Consider the following 18194-nt stretch of genomic DNA (forward strand, 5'->3'; position numbering starts at 1 on the left):
GGTTTTGATGATCGATTTATCGATTAAAATCGATTCTAGTTTGGATAACGTGATATCGATTCATTAAAATCCTCACCAAACAATATTGACTAAACCAGAGGCAAAAGAAGATCCAAACTACGCTACACATAAACATCGTCATGAATTCCCTCTTAGTTTTGCTGTTTTGCTTTCACCACGATAAAATCACACTTTATGCACAGCTCTCTCTCTCTCTCTCTCTCTCTCTCTCTCTCTCTCTCTCTCTCTCTCTGTACTTCAAGAACAGTTTCCCATCTAAAAATCTTTTTTCTGCATTATTCACTTGCTTGTTACGCACAAGTCTACAGTTGTTTACAGCGCTGTCGGCCGCTGTTTTTTCCTTTTACTTTTGAAAAGAAAGCCTAATTTCTGCTGTTCAATAGGCTTCTGAACAAATTTAAACTTTAAATTATGCAAAATTGCAAAACACTTAGCCGTGTCTCTAATAAAACCTCTGTAACTTTGCTCTGCTTCATGTCAGCAGCATCAGGTAATGTTTAAATGTTGATTAATAGTTTTCTTTCGTTTTTGTTCTACTGCAGAATATTTTTATAAAATCCCAGGAAAGTGGCCTTTGCGTTTTTCTCTGTTTTATCCTCAGCTACTTAACAAGTAGCATGACAGCATCTGCTGTGATGCTTACACCTTTGATAAAGTCTTGCAAGTGTCAGTTTTCTTATTATAGATATAAAAATATGGAAATGTACTGATGCATGATCTGAATTATAATATTTCTGACTGTCTGAGGCAAAATTTCCCCGAATCGAATCGTGGATCGAATCGATTCTAGAAATCAGTGATGATACCCAGCCCTAGTTCTATGTTGACAACCTGACCAGACGTGACAATTACGCCACTACATTCACAGCTAAAACACTATTAAAAGTATAGTTGGTGACAGAAAAACGGGACATTTTAAAACTTTACACCACCACCATTGCTGCCTGTGATTTGAAATGCATTCTGGGATACCTGGCTGCCCCAAGTCCACACAAGCAATCGATTATCTAGGATCGACCTGTCTTGACTTACTTTGCACAGCAACCAATGAAATGTTAGAGAAGCTGCAGTGGCAGCGTTAAACCCGCCCACTTAGTTTGATGGGTGAGGCTGACAGATAAAATGATTTCAAGGCGAGACATGAAGGGGACAAAAGTGCCACAATGAATTAAATAAATAAATCATTACATAATTAATTAAAACTATCAATAATTATTTAAATGTGTTATTAATTAATTAAATATGTCAATAATTAAATGTGTCAGTAATTAATTAATTACATGTGCCGTAAATAGTTATTTAATTAATTATTTCCAATTGTAATTAATTATTGCCAGACAGAATGAAAATAGCAAAAGTTATACCTCTATACAAATCTGGCAACAAACACCATTTCACAAACTACAGGCCTGTCTCTTTACTACCTCAATTCTCAAAAATTCTTGAAAAACTGTTTAAAAACCGACTGGAAAAATTTATAGATAAACATAAACTACTCACCGAGAGTCAGTACGGATTTAGATCAAGCAGATCAGCATCATTGGCACTATTAGATTCAATAGAATACATCACAAATTCCATAGACAAAAAGCAATATGTGGCTGGGTTATTCATAGACTTGTCAAAGGCATTTGACACTATAGATCATAATATATTAATAAGAAAACTGAAACGTTATGGTGTCAGAGGGGTAGCTTTAGATTGGGTCCGGAGTTATTTAGGTGACAGGAAGCAGTTTGTGAAATTAAATGGTGGTTGCTCCTTATGTATGGACATTGCTTGTGGTGTACCCCAAGGGTCAGTTTTGGGTCCAAAATTCTTCAACTTGTACATTAACGACATCTGTAAAGTGTCCAAAGTATTAAAAATGGTTCTCTTTGCTGACGATACAAACATTTTTTGCTCTGGTGATGATCTGCAGAATTTATTGGAGGATATGACTAATGAAATAAGTAAAGTGAAGTTCTGGCTTGATAAAAACAAATTATCATTAAATTTGAATAAATCTAAACTTATGTTATTTGGAAATAGTAGTTTAAATACAAATGCAAAGATTCAAATAAATGGTGTTGATATTGAAAGAGTCAGTGAAAATAAATTTCTGGGGGTAATAATAGATGAAAAACTTAACTGGAGAGCTCACGTAAGATATATTCATTCCAAAGTATCACGAAGCATTGCAATACTAACCAAGGCAAAGCAGGTATTCGACAGAACATTACTTCATATTCTATACTGTTCACTGGTTTCACCATACTTAAGTTATTGTGCAGAGGTCTGGGGCAATAACTATAAAACCACATTACATTCACTTTTTACTCTTCAAAAAAAAGCAATTCGAATCATCCACAATGCACGTTATAGGGAACATACAAACTCACTATTTTTGCAGTCTGAAATATTGAAAATGGATGATCTAGTGAAATTCCAAACAGCACAAATTCTATTCAAAGCAAAAAATAAGGAACTGCCAGGTAATATTCAAAATTTTTTTTGAAAGAAGGAAGTTATAATTTAAGGGGTTTTTGTAACTTCAAAACAGGGAAGGTACGTACTACAAGAAAAAGCTTTTGTGTTTCTGTTCATGGGGTGAAACTATGGAACAGTCTGAATATGGAATTAAAGCAATGTCCAAACATAAAACTGTTCAAAAAGAGTTATAAAAATATGATCTTCTCGAACTATAAAGAAAGGGAAAATATTGAAATTAAGTGAATGTCTCTATTTAAAAAAAAATAAATAAATAACAATTAAAAAAAAAATTCATGATGTAACATTATAGTATAAAGTATATCAGAAATCTGTTCACTATTTCTATTACAAATTATATCAGTAAGGAAGCTGACTAAATATTAACTGATAATTTATGGCAACGGGGTGGGATTAAATAAGTGTTTACTTCTTCCCACTCCCTTTCAACATGTAAATTAATCAGAATGTTTTTGGGGTTTTTTGTATGTATTTTGTATAGTATATATATTTTTTTCTCTCTCTTATTTTCTTTTCTAAATGTACCTGTATATTGTTCACATGTTGAAATAAAAAATTACCTACCTACCTACCACATTTAATTAATTATTTAACGGTGGTTTTAATTAATTCATTATGTCAGTCCTGGCGTTCCAGGACTCGTTTGGGAACCACTGCCTTAAATAAAAGTTGAAACTTTGCACTTGAGTCACATGTTAATGTTTCATCTAAACTGGACTGTGGCCATGTACAAAAAACAAAAATGGTGTCACTGTCCAACAACTGTAGGAATAAATAAGCCTGTGTCTCATCTTTTATTTCACAGCTCTAAGGTGGAGGTGACATGTCTGAGGAGGAGAAGAAGGAGAGGAAGGTTGGCGGAGGTCAGGACCACTGAGGGATCAGAAACAGCAGGATGGCTTCACCCAAAAAGGTGCTTAGAAGTAATCACTGTGAATAAAAAAGGAGCATTTTCTAAGTTAAACACGGCAGCATAGGAAACCACATGATGAAGTGCTGCTGCTTACTGAACAAGAGAAGGCGAGACAAAATAAATAAATAACAGAGCAGCTTTTCTCACTGGAGCATGGAGCGTGCTCTGGACCTGAAACTTGTTTGTGGGGCTGGACGATGGAGAGTTTGTAATATATATTGATTAAGAATGAACATTTCAATCAGGAGTGTCACTCGACTTTTAGCTGGGAAACACTGTAATGTCTCTGTTGTTTTTGCTCATCCACAGTGTGCTGTCCTTGTCTCTCTGTGCTCCTTTTTACCTCTTCTCTTTCCCCCAAACCCCCAACCCTGAGCCCATTTATGTTGGATGTTCCTTCCTGTTAAAAGGGGGGTCTTTCTTCCTACGGTCACCACGAGTGTAGGGTTGGAAAACTGCTGCTCACTCAGGCTGAAACAGGCAAAAGAAATGCTGCATCCAAAAACCTGTGGGAACCAAAGCAGTGAGATGCATACATACAGTCGAGGCCAAAAGTTTTGAGAATGACACAAATATTAGTTTTCACAAAGTCTGCTGCCAAACTGCTTTTAGATCTTTGTCGCAGTTGTTTCTGTGATGTACTGAAACAAGCACTTCATACATTTCAAAGGCTTTTATCGACAATTACATGACATTTATGCAAAGAGTCAGTATTTGCAGTGTTGGCCCTTCTTTTTCAGGACCTCTGCAATTCGACTGGGCATGCTCTCAATCAACTTCTGGGCCAAATCCTGACTGATAGCAACCCATTTTTTCACAATCACTTCTTGGAGTTTGTCAGAATTAGTGGGTTTTTGTTTGTCCCCCCGCCTCTTGAGGATTGACCGAAAGTTCTCAATGGGATTAAGATCTGGGGAGTTCCAGGCCATGGACCCAAAATTTCAACGTTTTGGTCCCCGAGCCACTTAGTTACCACTTTTTCCTAATGGCACTGTGCTCCATCGTGCTGGAAAATGCACTGTTCTTCACCAAACTATTGTTGGATTGTTGGAAGAAGTTGCAGTTGGAGGGTGTTTTGGTACCATTCTTTAGTAATGGCTGTGTTTTGGGGCAAAACTGTGAGTGAGCCCACTCCCTTGGATGAGAAGCAACCCCACACATAAATGGTCTCAGGATGCTTTACTATTAGCATGACACAGGACTGATGGTAGGTAGCGCTCACCTTTTCTTCTCCGGACAAGCCTTTTTCCAGATGCCCCAAACAATCAGAAAGAGGCTTCATTGGAGAATATGACTTTGCCCCAGTCCTCAGCAGTCCATTCACCATACTTTCTGCAGAAGATCAATCTGGCCCTGATGTTTTTATTTTTGAGAGAAGTGGCTTCTTTGCTGCCCTTCTTGACACCAGGCCATCTTCCAAAAGTTTCCGCCTCACCGTGTGTGCAGATGCGCTCACACCTGCCTGCTGCCATTCCTGAGCAAGCTCTGCACTGGTGGCACTATGATCCTGCAGCTGAATCCTCTTTAGGAGACCATCCTGGCGCTTGCTGGACTTTCTTGGACGCCCTGAAGCCATATTAACAAGGATTGAACCTTTTTCCTTGAAGTTCATGATGATCCTATAAATTGTTGATTTAGGTGCAATCTTAGTAGCCACAACATCCTTGCCTGTGAAGCCATTTTTATGCAATGCAGTGATGGCTGCATGCATTTCTTTGCAGGTCACCATGGTTAACAATGGAATAACAATGATTTCAAGCATCGCCCTCCTTTTAACATGTCGGGTCTGCCATTCTAACATGATGATCTCCAGCCGTGTGCTCGTCAACATTCTCACCTGAGTTAACGAGACGATTACTGAAATGATCTCAGCAGGTCCTTGAATGACAGCAATGAAATGCAGTGGAAAGGTTTTTTTGGGATTAAGTTAATTTTCATGGCAAAGAAGGACTATGCAATTCATCTGATCACTCTCCATAACATTCTGGAGTATACGCAAATTGCTATTATAAAAACTTAAGCAGCAACTTTTCCAGTTTCCAATATTTATGTGGTTCTCAAAACTTTTGGCCACGACTGTACATGTGAACCAGACCACGTTCACACGTATGACTCCATCACGTTAGACGCCTCATGTCACTCCTCACTGATATGCATAAGTACGTAATACAGGGAAGTTCCAAGAAACATTATTTATTTTCATTTCTTTAGTTGAATCTATGAAAAATGCCAGAGAAACAGTTTGACAGCATAAAATTGTATTTTGCACAACAATGTGATTTCCAAAGAGCAGTCAGCCTAAGGGTGCCATTTTGGAAAAGGGTGTTTCTGGGAATAATAAAACATAGATGACTTTTTCTGACAGCATTTCATTTGGACATACTAACAAATTTTTAAACTGTATATGATCAAACACAGTCGAGCATTTTAAATGTCTTACATATAGAGAGTATATGGCTTATACTCTCTAAGCCATAAGTACAAGTCATAGTTCCATATTTAGTTCCCATTACCTGCATTTTGTTCATCAGACTGTAGCTTGTGAATAAATTGTAATTGTGCCATTTTCTTTTTATATAAATGTTTTGATGTGCATTGACACGGATTCATATCTGATTTAGCTCGAGGTGAATGTACTGTTGAACAAGTCTCATGAGATTTAAGTTATTTTGATAAACCTGACGACTGGAAGTGTCACCATGTTGCCTGTACACCTCAGTTATGATCTGTTTGTCTTTTTCTGTTGGATTAGGACAAGATGGGCAAATGTTGAAAAAACACAGATGTCAGCAATGTGAGAAGGCGTTCCACAACCTGAATCAACTCAGGAGACATCAAAGATGTCACACTGAAGAAAGATTGTACAACTGTGATCAGTGTGAGAAAACATACAAAACAGTACGCACGCTAAATGTTCATAAGAAAACGCACAGTGGAGAGAAATCACATATGTGTGAGGTGTGCGGCAGTGCATTTATCTCATTGACAAACTTATCAACTCACATTCAACGGTATCACACTGGAGAGAGACCGCACCATTGTCAGCAATGTGACAAAGGGTTTGTCACCCGAAGTGAATTAAAGAGTCATCAGGTGGTTCACACAGGAGAAAAGCCCTACAGCTGCAGTGAGTGCGGGAAAAGTTTTCCATGGCTTTCTAGTCTCCTCCGTCACCAGCACAGTCACACTGGAGTGAAACCGTTCAGCTGTGAGGAGTGTGGAAGGAGTTTTACTCAATTGGATTCTTTAAAGAGGCACAAGAACATCCACACAAAAGACATGATTTTCTCCTGTGAGCAGTGCGGTAAAGATTTCTATTCATCATCTAACTTTAGAAGTCATGTTGTTATGCACACCGGAGACAAATCACACAGATGTGACCAGTGTGGGAAAACATTCACCTTGAGGCAATCCCTGAGAATCCACACACGTATTCACACTGGAGAAAAACCATACAAGTGCAGGCACTGTGACAAGACTTTTAGTTCACAGACTCAACGCACAGTACATGAACGCATCCACACTGGAATGAGACCGTACAGCTGTGAGGAGTGTGGAAAGAGTTTCACTCGACTAGATCATTTAAAGTTGCACAGGAACCTCCACACAAAAGAAATGATTTTCTCCTGCGAGCAGTGCGGGAAGGTCTTCACTTCTCGTGGCGCATTTCATTATCATAAAAGAATCCACCGAAAGAAACAGCAATAATGTGCACTTTGCGGAAAAACATTTGAAGGAGTACAAAGTCACTGCTGTACTCTCACTGCAGATACAACCTGAAAGTGTAAAAACGCTCTAAACAAACCTTCATTAAGCAGTTGTGATGTCAACATACTTCGTCTTTCCTGTTTTTTTGTTTTAAAAGATGTTTTTGTTGTTGGGTGTTTTATTTAATTAAAAAACTAATAAATTCTATAAATATCGTTATACATTGATCTATAATTACTTAATTACAGCTTACCAAAGTGCTGTCTTTTATATGTCATACATACGATTGTTAAAGATGGCAGGTTTGTTTGAACCAACAGATTTCTTTTAAACGAAGCAGTTTTTGTCTTTCTAAGAATATTTTATTTGTTTATTACTATCTTGTTGTGACGAAAACATCATTTTCTTGAGGTTTTCATTATATGACACTTGATATGTACTTTTCTTTGAAACATGGATACGAGTTGTTTTAGGCACATTGTTAAGGCCTACATCATTATTGTGTTGCTGTTGCATCAATAGAACTTTGTTTTGAGGCAGCTGAAGTTGCAGATGTTGCAGACTTTGTACTTTGATTTTAACAAAGTTTTACACAAACTGATGTGTTTATTAAAACTGTTTTTGGAGGTCCAAACATGACCGACCGAAATGTTCACTGTTAATTCAGTTACTGAAAATGAGTTGTCATTAGGACTGATATTACTTATTTTAGGAATAACGTGGTTCTACTGAACGCTTCGTCTGGATGAGATCGCAGTTTGGTTCAATACGTTTTAGGTAAGTTTATAAAGAGTTTTACAAAAAGATGACCTGAAACAGAAATGTTAGAAAGTTTCTCTCAGAAGTGAAAAATAAATTCTGAAGTCTTTTATTCATGTTTGGGGACATTTCGTCCAAACAGACATTCAAATATACGATTGTTATTTTTTTATACAAAAGACTGCAGAAAATAGGTCAAAATTATTCAACAGGATTGAAAATCTGTTTTAAAAGCCTGAGAAAAACACTAGATCAGGGGAAAAAAAGCCTCTTCTTCCTCTTTTCTTGCCGCCATAGCTCAGTGGTTTTGTGTTTTTCTAATGGTGTGAGTGTCTGTGAAAGCCCCGTATCACAGCAATGTGAAATAGCCACAATAGCTTCATAGCTTCATCACAGTGAAATCACACACATATGAAACCGTCACACACACCAACAGCATCCTTTGTCATTATTAATGATGAGACCTGTGCAACAGTGTGAGGGACTGGTGTACATATTTACTGAATGGCAGCCAAAACAGTGGAAGAAGTTCACTTCATGTACATCAGCACTAATCAGCAGAAACGTCAGATCATGTAAAACAGAGAATAAATCAGTAACTGTGGGGCTGTTGTTAAAAACAGCTTAAATGTCAGGTTAGGAGGAAGTGAAACTTCCAAACATCTATAAAAGGTCTGCAGGGCAGTGGATCTGTGACTTTTTGTGATCTGACACTTGAATGCTGAGCTGCTGTGCTTCACCTTTGCAGTAACACCACATCCAGCTGATCGTGGAACATCAAAGAGGACTTTTTGCAGTGGTTTCATGCTGTTACAGCATCGGAGCTGAATTCTCAGCTGCTTCACTCACTGATCACAAATCACTCATTGGTTCAAAGTAGAGCAGTTACAGAAGCATCCAGCAGAGGGCAGCAGATGAGAGGGGAGTCAGAGACACACAGGATCCACACAGCTCATCACCCCGAACGTGTGTGAATGTAAAACGATCTCCAAATATTTCCTTCAACGTCAAAGTGTATTACACTTCAATGAATCTAAGGGGACTGGTGCATAAGGGGTTAAAGTGGAATTAAAACAACTGCCTATAAGTGCAGAGGTGCTCACTGAGGCCCGTCAGAAATGGTCTCAGAAGAAGAAGAACACATTCTTAAGGAAGGGAATCGGGGAGAAGAGGCTGAGATATCCCACAATCTACCATCTAATACCATCTGGAAAGAGTCTGCTTGGCAACAGCTTCGTTTTTCAGCAGTGATCCCAAACGCCACGCCAATGCAGTGAAAGCATGGATAGAAAACACTATTATTCAAGGATTGGCCTCCACTCAACAGTGTGGGATCATCATGATAAAGAAAGGCTGCCAACATCCAAAGAAAAGATTCAAGAAGCCTGTTACTGACGACTGTGGTGGAGATTATATCACACATATGTCCATTTTCCTAGTGAAATATAAAGGAATGAAGATTCAGCCTTGCAGAGCTGATGGTACTTCAGTCACACATGAATTACAGTCTTTGTTTGGTGACAGTAAACGTAACAGTGTTGCAAACACACACAGACACAGACTAATTCCCAATAAGCCAATCAGAGCTGCCTGTTAAAGGCTGCTGTGTGTTATTAAAGCTACACTGCTGACTCAGGAGGATCAGAGGAAAACCAGCACGGCTCTTTCTAATCTGCTCTTCCTCACTTTTCACTGTGTCTTTCCTCCCATCTCACAATCACTACTTTCACACTACTCATCAGACTCTTTCTGTCCCCCTTTTCCTCCACCATATTTCCATCCTTCTCTTTATTTCCTCCTCCTTCCTGTAATGCCGTTATACATTCTTCTGTTTCTCATTTAGCTGTTTCTTTCCTTTCTAATTGCTTCATTGATTAACTCCTTCTATCTTTGACACATTTTACACCTTCTCCTTCTTTCCTAGCTTCCTCTTTTTCTAACTTGAACTCCTCCATTACATCATATTTACTTTTACATGCTGTTTTACGTCTTTGCTCAACAATGAAACAAAAATTAAACTTGTCCAGTTAGATTTTTATATTTTCATGTGTAACCACATGGTAGTAGTTTCATTCCCCACCTCTGAGTGCAGGCGTACGTAAGACACACAGTATCATCCCTCCTCTAATCTCTTTATCCTGGTCAGGGTGACTGAGGAGACTCGTCTGCTGGACCCTCCGAACGCTCCAGTCCTTCACTCCTTCCATCCCTCGGTCCCTTTTCTCCTTTTTTCCCTGTAGACTCTAAACCAGTGAGGATTTAAAGTGTCCCAGCTTCCACAGGAGTGCGTTTATGAGAGGTTACTCCTCTGTTTCCATGGAGATGAGTTTGATGGGCTGCTGGTGGATCTAGGCCACATAACCACGGGTGTTGGATTATCAGCAGGTGAGTAAGGAGATAATGGACTGAGGGTAGAAGGCCGCACATTATGCAAGACATTTTTTAAATATCATACACGTTTTTGTTCAATAGAATTGATAACAATAAATATGGAAATGTGAGGGAACAATGTAGGTTTATTTGGTCTAATGTTGATATTGGATATGTTGTATATTCATGTGTGTGCTCTTAATTTACCTGTTGCTTTTGTTTAAACTGTTTGTGACTCCACACTACAGCACAAAAACCTGAAGATTGCTTGTTACCAAAGGGTCTTTTTTACCTGAATCTTCATAAAACGTTACTAATTAGTTCTTAAGAAAGAACCGGTAATAATCTCTAATCAAAACAATTTATGTTCCCTGGGTTCAGGTCCATAAAGCAGCCAGTTTAGCTCCTAGTTAGCCACACATGGCCTACTTAGCCGATAAGGTGTCAACAACAAAATCTGTCTTACCCTTATATTGCAAAATATGGCTCATAAAGGTGTTGGCACTGCCTCAAAAATGCCATTGAGCTGCCAGCTTTGGATCCTATGTAGGCAATGGTCCGACCAGTTAGGGGCCAAACAATACCTGGTAATGAAATGTCTTTCTAAAAATAACATCCTTTCCATCAGGTTCTCCTTTAGTCTCATAGTCTTTGCTCTAACTGTTAGTAATTATTCATAAAAAGAATGTTTAATAAGCTAAAATAAGAACATTTTGTGTTCTTTAAATACAATTATTTTAATGGCATTAGTCTACTATTTTGGGTCAAAGAAAATTTGTCAGACAACTAACTTTGTGCTGCAAAAATGGTACAGCGGCCTACTAAATGTGGATCACAGAGGGATGCCAGAGGCTAATCAGTTTGGGTGCCAATGACCACGTTATTGGTTGTCAGGTCTAAAATTTTTCCAAGGCATGTATTTCTTTAGGCCCAGGAAGATTTTTAACATCAGCACTGAACAGCTGGAAAAGCAAAATTGTAATGATGTTGCATAAAGACAGTATTTTATGACATCTTGGTACCCATAATGACAAGGTTGGACACATGCAAGGGGGAAAGTGTTCAAATAAAATGCCATCATGCTAAACTCACTGTGGATATTTTCTGACTGTATGACATTCTGTGTTGCAAAGGTTTCACCAAAATTCATTTTTTTCTCCCTTTCTGGACAAAAAATAGCCAAAAGAAAAACATCTCCATGGCTAAGGTAGCGCCGTTACTCCCACACCAAGTCTCCAGATTAACTCCACCCTCCATAGTTCTACAAGATATGGACGAGGAGCCAGGTGAAGTCAGTGCGCAGGACAGGTGAGTATCATACAAATAAGACTCAAAAACTGTAATGAAAGTGATGATTGTGAGCCACCTGTGGGAAGTGTAGTTCAACTGTAGCTCAATGGGTCCTCAAAGAGGTTTTCGAATTGGTTTAAAACAGCGGTCCCCAACCCCCGGGCCTCGGACCGGTACCGGTCCGTGAGTCATTTGGTACCGGGCCGTGAGAGTTGAGGATCAGGTGTGAAATGTATGGTTTTCAGGGTTTTTATCGGTTTTCAGCGTTATTTTGTTATCGTTTTTATCATTAACTCGGTTTTCCTGGGTCTTTTCACGTGTGTTATGAATAAATCTTCTTTTTTTCGGTACCGGTACTAGTTTTATTTTGTTGTATTTATCCGCGACACCTTAAAGGCCGGTCCGTGAAAATATTGTCGGGCATAAACCGTGGCGCAAAAAAGGGTGGGGACCGCTGACTTAAAATGATTCAGGGTCTCTTGCTAAATCTGTGTAAGCCATAGGACAGCAGTTTCATGGACTTATCGGACTTGGGTACCAGCCAATGGCCTAACAGATTTATATCCAAACAAACAACAAATAGTAACCTGAAAGACATTTGGACCAAAAATGTATTCACATACAAATTTTCTAACAGGCTCTGGAGTTTTAGAGGATTTAGGCGCCCATGGGCAAATAAAGGCCTCGTGAAGAGACCATAATGGACCTTTATTGTGATTCAGAGGCCATTAGCAGTTGCTGTAGTGTCTAAAGTTAAAGTTTCATAATTTCTTAAAGAATGACACCAGTTAGTCACAATTGTTCAGGGTTATTGATGGATGGGAAGGTTAACGGATCGTTTTCTTTGTTTCAGAGCCACCCAAAAAGCTGGACCAGGGTTTCTCTTCAACGTCAATAACAGCAACAACAATGAAGAAGAGTAAGACACACACACAGACTAAATACACTTACGTGTAAAATGTATTTGCATATATAAACTTATCTCTTCACCTAAAACTAGACGTGTAGTTTTACGATTACATGTATGTATCCTGCTTTCCTGCAGCGAGGAGAAGAAGAAAAAGAAGAAGGAGAAGAAAGAAAAGAAAGAGAAAAAAGAGAAAAAGGAGTACATTTGAGTCGATCCAGATATATAGATTTTCACATAAATCTCAATATATTTCAACTTTAATGAACACTGAAAACTGCTTATTTGTAATTATCTCTCCTAGGAAAGAAAAAAAGGAGAAAAAGGAGAAGAAGGAGAAAAAGCAGAAAGAGAAAGAAGAAAAAGAAAAGGAGAAGGAGAAAGAAAAGGAGAAGGAGAAAGAAAAGGAGAAGGAGAAGGAGAAAGCCAAGGAGGCCCCGTATGTTTAAACAGAAACACTGGCTCTGTCTTGAAAAATTGATTTTATGAATGCCATGTGTAAGGCTGAAGTGCACATGTGCTGCAAATACAACTTATATTTGGTTATGTGTTTGCAGCCCCAAGGAGATCACAGTGATTGATCCTGCAGGAAACATGTACTACTACTGGCTGGCTGTGATCACTATCCCTGTCATGTACAACTGGACCCTGATTATAGCCAGGTAACATGAAATCCACACTTTTTTACTAACAATTTGTTTGTGTCAGTGCTCTAAAGGCTTTGGGTGCCCACAGCATCAGAAGAACAACAGCTTGATATCAACAATAAGTTCCCAGTGCCATGAAAATAAACGACAACAATGCCAGAGAGCTTTTTTATTATATCTTAAGTAACCACTGTGCTGAATGACATGCATGTCCATTTCAGGGCATGTTTTGAGGAGTTGCAGACTGACTACTTGATCTTTTGGTTCCTTCTGGACTTCTTGGCAGATCTCGTCTATGTTGGTGACATGGTCTTCAGAACTAGGACCGGTCTGAAGACACACACACAGATTGTTGTAGACGTTCATGTAAGCACACAAATATAATGGTGCAAACATGTACACATTTTGAATCCTTGTTTATGTGATTGCAGGTTACCTGGAACAGGGTTTGCTGGTGAAGGACGAGCTGAAGTTACGTGAACGGTACATGAAAAGCTTTCAGTTCAAACTGGACCTGGTGTCCATGATTCCCACTGATGTGTTCTACTTTGCCCTTGGTATCACCTACCCCGAGATCCGCCTCAACAAACTCTTCAGGTTTAACAGGTAAACAAGGGTTAATCACTGCTCACCAGTCTTTGGGCTAAGTAGGAACATATTTTTGAATTTAATGAATTTATGAACAACATTTCTTTACAGTTTAACTAAAAGTTGTCGTGATGTTTAACTCAAAGGTATAAATATGAATTTTATCCGTTTCCTAAAAGTCAGAGATTTGATGATAAAATGAATAAGACTGATTTTCTAAGGATACTGAATATCCACACATAATGATATGTCACAGAGGTTTTGACTGTCTAACCTCACTAATGCTATTCTGCAAACATAACTAATAATTTCTCAGCAGTGACAAGACTAACCTCTTATCATTTCAGGATGATGGAGTTCTTCCAGCGCACAGAAACCAGGACAAACTACCCCAACGCTCTGCGTATCTCCAACCTCGTCATGTACATCCTCATCATCATCCACTGGAATGCCTGTCTTTACTACTCTTTTTCCAAAGCCATCGGTGGGGTTGTTGGATTCATTCCTTATCTGGATTTCTTAACCCCTGAGGAAGCCCTGATAAAGGCTGTAACATATTAATCTGTCTTGTCCTTTCAGGTTTCGGTTCTGACAGGTTTGTGTATCCTGACCCGACCGATCCAGAGTTTGGTCGTCTGGTGAGGAAGTATGCCTACAGTATGTACTGGTCCACGTTGACACTCACCACCATTGGAGAAACACCACCACCTGTAGAGAACTCTGAGTACTTCTTCGTCGTCACAGACTTTCTGGTGGGTCCGGCCTAACTTTAGCTTTAATATATGACTGTGTAGCATGTGGCTAAAACAAAACCCAAGCCTGAGAGTAGACGCGTTGTAGGGGTTTGGTTGGTTTTGAAAGGTGAAACAGACAGATGGTAAGATGTTAGGCATAATTTGCCAATATTTCTTTATTGATACAATAAAGAAATATTGTATCAATAAAGATATAATAGATTTTTCTATTATAAAATAGAAAAATCTACTTTTGGCTGCTTTCATATTATTTATTTAATACTATATAAAATAATAGTATGGATATCCCATGCTTTTCTACAGGTGGGTGTGTTGATTTTTGCTACCATCGTCGGTAACGTTGGCTCCATGATCACCAACATGAATGCTGCCAGAGCTGACTTTCAGGCTCGCATTGATGCCATTAAACAGTACATGAGTTTCCGAAAGGTCAGTTAGTCTTATCTGTGATTTTTATCATAATGATCCTTTAATAGTATTTGCATCTGAAATAAAATATTTTTTTACATAAATCTAATTGGAAAATCCCATTTAAGTTGCTTCAGCTTGTACATAACTGCTGCTGCCAGCCCTGTTGCGACCCACACAAACCCAGTTTTCCTTTCATGTTGTATCAGACTGATTCAGTATCAGATCTGTTGTTTCGTTGTTGTTATTCTAATCTATTTGTCTTCGCTTTTTTGTCTTTTTTTAATGACAAAAATGAGTCTTACTTACCAGAAAACAGATACTGTATCAATGCACCCAATGACCAGTACACCAGTAATGTAGTCCATCAAAGCACTGCTTGAACCCTTCCCCCATACTTCTGTTTCCAACCCAGGTAACAAAAGACCTAGAGAAGCGAGTGATCAAGTGGTTTGACTTCCTGTGGACCAATAAGAAAGCAGTAGATGAGAGGGAAGTGTTGAAATACCTCCCTGACAAACTGAGAGCTGAGATCGCCATCAACGTCCACCTGGACACACTGAAGAAGGTCTTTACACGCTCCTCAGTACCTCTCATAAATACAAAAGTTCAACTGAATTTTAAAAAGTCTAAGCATGACGTCATCTCCTCTGTGTGGTGTGACAGGTCCGTATCTTTGCGGATTGCGAGGCTGGTCTGTTGGTGGAACTGGTGCTAAAACTACAGCCTCAGGTCTACAGTCCTGGAGACTACATCTGTAAGAAGGGTGATATTGGCAGAGAGATGTACATCATCAAGGAGGGAAAACTAGCTGTCGTTGCTGACGACGGTGTCACGCAGTTTGTTGTTCTCAGCGATGGAAGCTACTTTGGCGAGATCAGCATTCTTGCTATCAAAGGTAAGCCTTAGTGACTTTATTAGCAAGCTAATCATTTCAGTCACAATGGCAGTAACTAATGCTAGAATGATAATGTGCTAATGCTAAAAAACCAAAACGTTTGGACGAACTGTTTAAAAAGATTTTCCCAAATATGTACAAAACTTTGGAATGGATTTTGCTATTGAGCCAAAGCTGGTTTAATATTTAATAAAAGTATGTTTGTTTCTGCAGAAAACTGGGAAAAAATTGATGGATTGGGCGCTATTACCTTCTGACTGCTTCTGTTACCTAATCAGTCTTGCTTCTTCTCCAACAGGCAGTAAGGCAGGAAACAGGAGGACAGCTAATATCAGAAGCATCGGTTACTCCGACCTGTTCTGTCTTTCCAAAGACGACCTGATGGAAGCCCTGACAGAATATCCTGATGCTAAAGCTCTGCTTGAGGAGAAAGGAAGGCAGATTCTAATGAAGGATGGGCTGCTGGACCTTGAAGTACAGTCAAATTATCTCATATAGAAACATTAGCAAACATCTAGTCTACAGAAATAAAAACTTTATTAAAACTAACTTTGTGTTCCAGGTGGCAGCGCAGGGCCCCGACCCCAAAGAGATCGAGGAGAAGGTGGACCGGATGACGAGCAACCTGGACTCCCTGCAGACCCGTTACGCCCGGCTGCTGGCCGAGCACGAAGCCACTCACAGCAAGCTCAAACACAGAGTCACCCGGCTGGAGAAGAAGTTGGTGCCCCCACAAGCTGATCCATCAGGTGAAGCTCCACCCCCAACACCTGAGATAGAGGCAACCAAATAAGAGGAGAAGTAAGGAGAAGACAACAAAGAAGAGATTTTAGAGCTTGAGTCAGCTGGATGGGTGGAGATCAAGATGTTTGAACCTCAGGTGGAAATTTGGAGGTCATCTTCAGAGTTTCTGTTAAAGTTTTGAAGACATATTGGAAAAAAGAGGACAAATTCTGTTTCTTGCATTCAGAATTATGTAACATCACTTCACATGACATCTTCTAGAGATAAACTTCTCTTCGTAAAGTATCGACCACCTGCTGGATTTGTGATGTCAGCACTTACTACTGGAAGTAAACTGAGGAGGGGAGCTGACTCCAGATTACACTCAGAGAGCACAAGAAGGACAACTAGGTCTCAAAAGAAACTAATGTGACACCATGTAGTACTGTTTCCATGTTTAAGTTGTAAAACATTGTAATTGCAATCTATATAAATAATGAGCAGTAACTTTTCTGGATTTTGCAGAGGTTGTTCATAGTTCAAGCTTTTGCTTTGCAGCAGTGATTCCAAAAGTGTGACGTGGGGCCTCCCAGTGGGCCTTGAAAGAACTGCAATGTTCAATTTTGTAATTACAAAAACATTTTTTTAAGAGATGATTTAAAAACAGCCATGGGATTTAAATTGCACCTAATATTTGGTCATTTACAGTTCAACTAAAGCAGTGGCTATCACATGGGAAAGGGATTTAAAGCTTTAAGGTGAATTTGGGGTGGGGTACAGATGATTTGAAGATCAGCCCAGTTTGTCCCAGGGAAAAACCCAACATTATTAAATGTGTACATAACAAAAATGGTAATACATATTGGTTTGTGAAGCCTCAGACTTTGCTGTTTTCTACCACAGCACACAACAATCCTTTCTGACTGCAATAAGTACTATCATTTACTAAATAAATATTTTTTTATTCATTAAGACTTCAAAGTATCAGTTCACCCCATAAACACACTCGGAGCGTGTTTACTCAGGTCAGAGTGGGAAGTAGGCACCACGCAATCAGACTATAGGAGTTGCCCCCTGCTGGCTATTAGAAAGAATGCAGGTTTATCACTTATGCATTGCATCATTTTTCATACTGGGGAGCTGCATCCATCTTTACATATACAGTCTGTGGTTAGCTGCTGCACACCTGAATAAACCCCAGACTCAAAGCATATAATGCTCTCTACATCCATCACCTTTTTTATGCTGCGACTTGTGCTTTATAAACTATGCAAAAGATATGAATGATAATTATGTTGAATCTGGAAGCAAAATGCTGAAATAAAGATATTTTATAAGAAAAATCAGAATGGCTTCTTTCATTTAATCATAATAATAATAATAATAACTTTATTTATAAAGCGCTTTCAAACAAAGTGCTGTACAACTATCATTTCCAGTGCATTCTTCTTCTTCTTCTTCTCATTATTATTATTGTTGATTAAAAGTACATAGAAATGTTGATGAGGTCAGATGGTAACTGATATAGGTAAATGTGCTGTAGGAAATGTTAATACTACCGCAGAGCACGGGATCAACAAAGTTTTATTTGTTGATCACATTTTTGTATTATTGATCTAAGACCCTAGCCCTAAATGAGCTTTTTATATTGTTTACATGATCGAAATAAATTAACCAAAAAACAAAAAGTAACTAAAGTTGAAGCTGTGCAGTAACA

The 18194-nt window shown here is 38.8% G+C and overlaps 2 protein-coding genes across 2 annotated transcripts in view; both read left to right on the top strand.

Annotated features, from left to right (window-relative positions):
- Positions 1 to 3334: 3334 nt before the first annotated feature.
- Positions 3335 to 18194, top strand: part of LOC134623951 (zinc finger protein 664-like) — a 507757-nt gene continuing 492897 nt past the window's right edge. The window contains exons 1-2 of the mRNA XM_065470235.1: positions 3335 to 3364; positions 6602 to 7069. Coding sequence (XP_065326307.1) covers positions 3335 to 3364; positions 6602 to 7069 — 498 coding nt within the window. The remainder of the gene's footprint in view (positions 3365 to 6601; positions 7070 to 18194) is intronic.
- cnga1b (cyclic nucleotide gated channel subunit alpha 1b) lies at positions 10010 to 17820 on the top strand. Its single transcript, XM_063469884.2, has 15 exons — positions 10010 to 10276; positions 11441 to 11569; positions 12405 to 12470; positions 12597 to 12659; positions 12763 to 12897; positions 13016 to 13120; positions 13327 to 13433; positions 13537 to 13711; positions 14041 to 14177; positions 14273 to 14445; positions 14752 to 14877; positions 15272 to 15424; positions 15523 to 15754; positions 16053 to 16228; positions 16317 to 17820. Exons 2-15 carry the CDS (start codon positions 11460 to 11462, stop codon positions 16545 to 16547), a joined length of 1989 nt encoding a protein of 662 aa, XP_063325954.1. The 5' UTR covers positions 10010 to 10276; positions 11441 to 11459; the 3' UTR covers positions 16548 to 17820.

This window comes from Pelmatolapia mariae, linkage group LG3_W (assembly GCF_036321145.2).
Source record: "Pelmatolapia mariae isolate MD_Pm_ZW linkage group LG3_W, Pm_UMD_F_2, whole genome shotgun sequence".
NCBI classification, from domain to species: domain Eukaryota; kingdom Metazoa; phylum Chordata; class Actinopteri; order Cichliformes; family Cichlidae; genus Pelmatolapia; species Pelmatolapia mariae.

Bases quoted from the DNA above. Each gene is read 5' to 3' on its own strand.
- cnga1b (XM_063469884.2), top strand. From the start codon at position 11,460: ATGGCTAAGGTAGCGCCGTTACTCCCACACCAAGTCTCCAGATTAACT. The intron at 13,121-13,326 runs GTAACATGAAAT...TGTCCATTTCAG, and splicing joins TGGACCCTGATTATAGCCAG to GGCATGTTTTGAGGAGTTGC. The intron at 16,229-16,316 runs GTACAGTCAAAT...TTTGTGTTCCAG, and splicing joins ATGGGCTGCTGGACCTTGAA to GTGGCAGCGCAGGGCCCCGA.